The sequence below is a fragment of the Polyodon spathula genome, chromosome 13 (assembly GCF_017654505.1).
Source record: "Polyodon spathula isolate WHYD16114869_AA chromosome 13, ASM1765450v1, whole genome shotgun sequence".
Lineage (NCBI taxonomy): Eukaryota > Metazoa > Chordata > Actinopteri > Acipenseriformes > Polyodontidae > Polyodon > Polyodon spathula.
In genome coordinates, this window is record NC_054546.1 from 12,645,064 (window position 1) to 12,652,069 (window position 7,006).

At 35.4% G+C, this 7,006-nt stretch overlaps 1 protein-coding gene across 2 annotated transcripts; it reads left to right on the plus strand.

The window, feature by feature from the left end:
* Nucleotides 1-4,391: 4,391 nt before the first annotated feature.
* Nucleotides 4,392-6,557, plus strand: LOC121326133 (fibroblast growth factor-binding protein 2-like). 2 transcript variants are annotated; one of them, XM_041269313.1, is made up of 3 exons: nucleotides 4,437-4,466; nucleotides 4,951-5,001; nucleotides 5,604-6,557. In XM_041269313.1, the coding sequence occupies exon 3, from the start codon at nucleotides 5,687-5,689 to the stop codon at nucleotides 6,326-6,328; it is 642 nt and encodes a 213-aa protein (XP_041125247.1). In that variant the 5' UTR covers nucleotides 4,437-4,466; nucleotides 4,951-5,001; nucleotides 5,604-5,686; the 3' UTR covers nucleotides 6,329-6,557. The 2 variants fall into 2 exon arrangements, with proteins under 2 accessions (XP_041125248.1, XP_041125247.1); XM_041269314.1 differs by lacking the exon at nucleotides 4,951-5,001 and having other exon boundaries at nucleotides 4,392-4,466.
* The last annotated feature ends 449 nt before the right edge of the window (nucleotides 6,558-7,006 follow it).

The window sequence follows — 7,006 nt, forward strand, 5'->3', positions numbered from 1 at the left end:
TTTGGTGCTTATTTTTAGCTATTTTCAAGTTTTTGGTGTGTATATATATATATATATATATATATATATATATATATATATATATATATATATATATATATACACACACACACACACACACACACACACACACACACACACACACACATATATATATATATATATATTAGTTACTTTTGCCACAATTATGTTTTAAATCTTCTGTATTTCAACTATAATACACCTTTTAAATCCCACTATCAAGCCTCCATCCTGATTGTCATCTCGTTTTAAATCTCGCAAGTGGAGTCTCCAATAGAAATGTAGGAATGTGCTGTCACTCAGTAGGGTTTAAAGTATTCAGAACAAATCAATGATAGATGCAAGTCAGGAAGGCGGGACATTGCCCAGCAGCACTGGGAAATGTATTTATTATTATTTTTGTAGTAGGTTTTATTTTTGAATGGTAAAAGGGTAGTCTCAACATGAATTGATTAACCATTTCCACAGTTTTCTGGTGTTTATTGGCTATCCACAGACTTCATTTTTTTTGTATCGGGTGTTTTTCGGGTTTTATCGGTTAAAACCGAAAATCAGAAGCCCTAATTATAATACCAGTGTAATACACTGAGGAAACTCGCACAGAACCACAAGCAGACTCCAGCATTGGCCAGAATATGTAGCTATAGAGCAGCTTTGCTAAAATGTGCTAAAAGTGAGCTGTGAAACTAGAGATTGAAACTAGAATTCCAATGTACAAATAAAGCTAAAAGCCTATTTGTCAACCTACCAGAATGTATCTGTGGATTGACCTGAAAGAGACATTTTAACACACTGTATGTGAAAAACAATATGCTTCAAGTACTTTGTTTTTCAATTGTTTTTTAAAATGTCAACCTTGTACGCTGTGCTGAATTTGTCTAAGCAGAAATGTCCTTTTCTAAGCTAACAAAATAAAACCAATTCTAATAGAAACAAACGCCCTTGGTTGTCTGAGCCAAACTACACTTTCTATATATTTAAAAAAAAAAAAAAAAAAACTGGAAAAAGGTCTGTTTTTTCCTATTTCATTGCCAGTTTTCACACTTTAAATCTGAATATTTCATGCTAGGGTATCTGCTCTCTGATCTGCAACTGCAGATCTAAAAATGGGCACCCCTAACAGAATTAACTAATTAAATAATGTTAGCTTCTACAATAAGGTAGTATATCTTACTGATTCAGATGTGTTCTGACATGTATTTTAATGGGTTGTGGTGCTTTAACAATACACTGTGGAATCATACACTAGTACTACACAACAGAATTCGCTTTCTATATAGGATTATGTAGTATTTTGGTGGAAAACTATTAATCCACATCTTAATGGGACATTACATATGTAAGTTATAACTATAGTCTATAATTTAATCGCCAAAATACATGCATCGTATATGATTTGCCAGGGTGGTTCATTTTTCAGTCTATTAATGATTTAAACAGCATTTCATTTTACATTAGTCCTGTGTTTTTTGTTTTTTCCTTGAATGTATTGACCTCCTTATTTAACTTCATTAACTACAAGAACACAATATGGTTAATGTGTCTGTGTTGCTTTGCCCTCTCACCCTGTCACTAAGATCTTTTCCCAGATTAACCCTTACTGTACAATTATTTTGTTTCTCATATATATATGTATGTTTGTGTGTGTGTGTATATATATGTCACGATTAATAGTATAAGGACAAGGGGATTGATATCTTATAAATTTGCTCCTTCTTGGGAACATATCTGGGAGAATATTTGTATGTCCTCCAAGAACCTGGCTCACCAATTTATACATTTTAAATGTGTACACACAGCCTATGCATTCCAGGGGTTCCAGATGAGAATTGTAGATGACTCCATTTGTCATACGTGCAGCCAGGGAGCAGTAGGCACCTATATGCATGTGTTCTAGGAATGTCCCAAAATATGTTGTTCCAATTTTGTCAGGAGTGATTTGGCACTCAACTGCTCCTGTGTCCTGGGGTGTTTCTCTTGGCAGACGACTCATCAATCAATCTTACTATTCACTAATTTTTCTTGCTTGGTTGACTATGGCAAAGAAAGTTATCCTGAGGGGCTGGGTGGAGCCTGATATTATACAAATCTGCACTGTTTTTCAATGATATAGCGATGCTAGAGAGCTCCACAGCTAAATTCCATTAAGCCACCTCCGCCACAGTATGTGGGCGGGTATAGTTTCACAAATTATTGACAGGTTACATATATAATTGGGTCCCATCATCAGAAACAAGTAGATATATATTTATCCATTCATTTTTTTTAACTGTATGTTTTCTTTATCTATTTGTGTTTTTGTTTTGTGCAAAAATAATATAAAAAGTTGTTCACAAAAAAAGGTGTCTGTGTTTGGGGTGGGAGTATTAAGAGCTAAAACCTTTTAAATCTTTAATAAAGACTCATACTACAACCAATAACAATGCAACCTGGATTTGAGAATGCAGTGCCTATAATGATAATGGGACTCAAAAGCTGTTTCACAACACCACTGGCCAAACCTATCACATGTAAAATAAATTACAAAATTAACACTTTTAAAAAAGACCACTAGGTGTCTCAGTGAACAATCACCTAGTGAATCTTGAGAATATTATTGCTGTAGTTGGATGTAGACATTAGCAGCACAATAATGAAGGGAGGTACTTTTTCAGATTTACAAAAGCAACCAAATAGTTTCCCAAGAATATATTTTCTAGTTTAGAAAATTTCAGAGGACTGTAAAACTTTGATAATGTAACTATATAATCTCTAATTGGTTCTAAATTAAGATCTATTTAATTCCAGCTACTGTATGATATGCTTAAAGAGAAAATAGGTTGAAGTACCTGTGCCTTCCTTTTTTTGTGATGCCTGCAATCATTTGGAGTGGCTACTCCAATATTGAGAATTTTAACACGTTTTTGAACTCACTATTGGCATTGGGATGTAACTTGCCACAGTGTGTCAATATAGGTGTGGGCTTAATATCTCAATGGATTACAATGAAGTTGTCTCACTAAATTACATGTATTACATTGTTTAAGCATTATATTTGAATTAATGCAGCACTGCAGGTGGTTGTGGCAGTGTTCAACACTCCATTAGGTTTGTTCTAAATACTAAAATGTTACTGATAGTTTTGAGAAGCTGGCTCCCATTTCATATAATTTCACTCAATTGAAAAGAATGGTCTTAAATTTTTTCAGTAACATTATTTTCCACGGCACCAATAGGGAGTTTGATGGTGTTCAAGCTTTTAGGTGTTTGAACAGCATCAAATTAAGTCTATTCTAACCAGTACTGACAGATACATCAAACACAGGGCCTATTACTGCAAAACCAATTACTGCTGTAACTACACAGACACAGTACACTGATCAAGAAGGTTATCTGGGAACATAGTGTACATGTTGAATCAGTAACAGGCTCTTTTTTCTTAATGTACTTTTTTATTTGTGGTCGCGATATTCTATACCACAGTAAATTACATGGGAGGGGGGACAGATTGAGTATTCTCTATACAATGTGGGGATTAATTTTGTGCTCCCGAAAGGTACACAACTAAGGATTGAGTTCCTCTGTATCCATCTTAAAAAAAAAAAAGAGTCCCTTTTTTAGACTTTTCCTTGCGATACATCAGGAACTGGATAAGGAAAAACCATCCATCTTAACCATTACTCTTCTATCAGTTTGTCAGATCTACTGTTATGTACACCCTCTGTATCCATAACTCCAAACGTTCAATTGTCAAACTTAAAAGAAAATTAGTGCAGCAGATGCTTTCAACAGCGTTTTTAGTTCAACAAAAATAGGGACATTGACACAACCACGTGAAGGTATTGGAGTTTCTGCATACTGATAATCTAGCCCAGAGAAGTAGTTCAGCTACTGTTTTAAACCTCTTTGTTTCCACATTATTGCAACAGTGCTACGCATTATGGCAACTTTTATGGAGGTATTTGTTACTTGGACATGAGACTGCCCAGAGACCACTTGATTGCAACTGGCACAGACCTGGAAAGAGCAATCAAGCAGAAATGACTTCTGCTCACTATAGACCTGACTGGATATATATTCCGGGATCAAAACAGCTCCACACATTTCTCTAAAAAGTATATATTAAAGGTCCTATATATATATATATATATATATATATATATATATATCTATAATTATATATATATATATTATATTACTACATGCAACTCTCTATTTTAGTAGAATAATTTTATACAATTCAATACGGTAATGGATTATAGCTTTTGTGTGATCTTGTGATGGATTCCTCACAGAAAGGAGCAAATCGATGTTCTGAAACAAACAAAAAAAAAACTACATTTTCTGGCATCACTGGCAGCAAGACCTACAGACTCGAGAGAAACAGAACAGCCTTGAGCCTGGTGACAGGGGTGTGCTGTTTTGAGAGGTGCTCAGCTTGTGATGAAAGGAAGCTGACAAGCATGGTAAGAGCAGTGGCTTGAGATTATCTGTATTCAGCTCTACTTAGGAATTCCTTTAACCATATGTAAATGTGTTACTACTGCTTGTTAGTCTACATACTTTGCAATATCATTTTACGTGATAAGCTATGTAAAACTGGAATAAATATAAACAATAATGGAACAGGGACAAATAAAAGATAAAGGGTCTACGGATAAAATGTTTAACTCGTGCTCATACCTAACCCCTTTGCAAGAGCGCTTCAAGTTCTTTTTGTTTGAAATGCTCAAAGTTTTAACAGCCGCAAGTGGAATTTAAACTTGGCAGTTAAGTTTTTGTGTGGACATTATGGTGTGTGAAGCTCTGTCATGCCATTTAAATAATGCTTTCTTTGGCTGCTGTGTGAAGTGTGTTTTTGAGGAGGGGCATTGATTTGGGGAGGGATCTGCAGCCCCATTGATAACCCACTTTCCCTGACTGCTCCCCTTCTTATACAATCTCATCTAGTCCAGTTTCTCACACTGCACTCCAGGGACAACCCATCTCACTTTCTGAATGGTAAGTTGAACAAAATCACCATATACTAAACAGTGCTGGTGCTGTACCAGCACTTACCAAAACAACCAAAGCATTTGTAATTGAATGCTTTTTTAATATAAAGGGGCTTTGTCTGATCCAAAGCTGCTTACTGTGAAGGAGTGAAAAAAGTTGTGAATTTGAAAAACGAAATCTTGCCACTCAGGATAAACCTCCAATAACTGATTAGATTCAGGAACAATGATTTTGAAACAATGCTGAAAACTGGTTGATATTGTTAAGTCTCTTGCATTGATAGATAAACAGGAAGCCATTATAGTTTTGAAAAGCCCCAGTGCTGAGAAGAAATGCGCATGGTGAATTTTAATAAATGTGATTGCAGAACACTGATAGCCCATACTGTTCCGTATAGCTATGCATCTTGTAATTCAGAAATATAAAATGTATTAATGCCAGCTGCTGTTGTTTTAAAATACAAATTAAATTATACTTGCAATGTCTAGGCTTCTTTATTTAGAACAGTTACAATTATACTTAAATTTGTTAAAATATTCAAAGTATGCTAGGTCAGTGTGAACTGTTAACTAACAACTGTATCTCTACCTCTGCTCTTTCTTCTGAAGGTTCTTTGAATGCGGAGTGGTCCAATCACTGAAGCTTGGCTGCACTTGATTACAAAATCCATAAACGACAGCCACCCCATGAGATGAGGCTACTTTGCATCTTGGTTTTACTACTTTGCCTTTACGGCCCGCAAGGAGCAGAGGGTAAGAAGGAGAATGGAAACAAGCAGCAAGACAAGGGCAAAAACAAATCCATCCCCAGCTCAGGAGAGCTTAGAACCAAGGACAACCATAGGTGTACCTGGGAGACCTCTGGAGAAGGGGAAGTCAGCCTCCTGCTTAACTGTGTCGAGGAAGACAAGACCTACTGGTGCAGGTTCACTGGCCAGCCAGAGCTTTGCTCCAATTACAACAGCAAGTCCAGCCTGTATTGGAAGCAGGTGGTGGGGAAGGTTAAGAAGAAGAAGAATGCCTGTGACGGGGACAGAGTCCTTAAAACACGTATCTGTAAAAAGGGCCCAGCAGAGTCCCACATGAAGCTCTCCGAAAAGAGTGGTCCAGCAGGGGAGGCTCCAGAAAAGGGTAAAGGGAAAGGCAGTAGAAAAAAGGACTCTGACCCTGAGTCAAGCGACAAGAAGAAAGAGAAGAAACCCCAGGAATTGGAGAAGGATGATTTCAGGGAGGTGAATGATGGAAACTCAGAGTCTGAGGAGCCGGTAGAAAACTACTGTGCTGATAACTGGCATTCAGTCTGTTCATTTTTGGTCAAATTCTTTGATGGCTAAAACAAAGCTGAACACTTATACCAACTCTTCCACATGTGCTCAGTCTCTTTTCTTTGTCTTTGCTAAGTAAGAAATATTCTTGATTTTTTATCTTTTTTTTATATAATTGTCAGAATTAGATTTATTTATGTTGGACTGATTCCTAATAAAACTGATATCCTTTTAAAACAAATAAAAAAGAAATATTTACCTCATGTGAATTTTTAATTCTTCTTTTGTTGTTTCTTAACTCAGAATTGTGCCTAACTTTGCTTGTTTGTAAATGATTAATAATCAGAATTGTATGCATCAATAAACATACATTTACATTTATATAGCATGTGTTTGGGCTCATTAATAATTCATAACACACACCTTACTGTTGTCTCACAGCACTAGTAGGGTATTTATACACTACCCCAAACTGTACAAGAACAGTAATGGGACTAGAATTGTTACAAAGAAGTGTAGACATTTCATGTATATCTATTAAACTCACTTCTTAATATTACATTGTGCTTTACAGATACATTATACATTAAATTGTTCCTCATAGTATTTCCTCAAATAACTATTTTTAGCTTTACTGTAGAAGATATATATATATATATATATATATATATATATATCTATATAATATATAATATATATAGATATTATATCGTCCATATTATAACACTTTATAGAAGCAGGTATAAT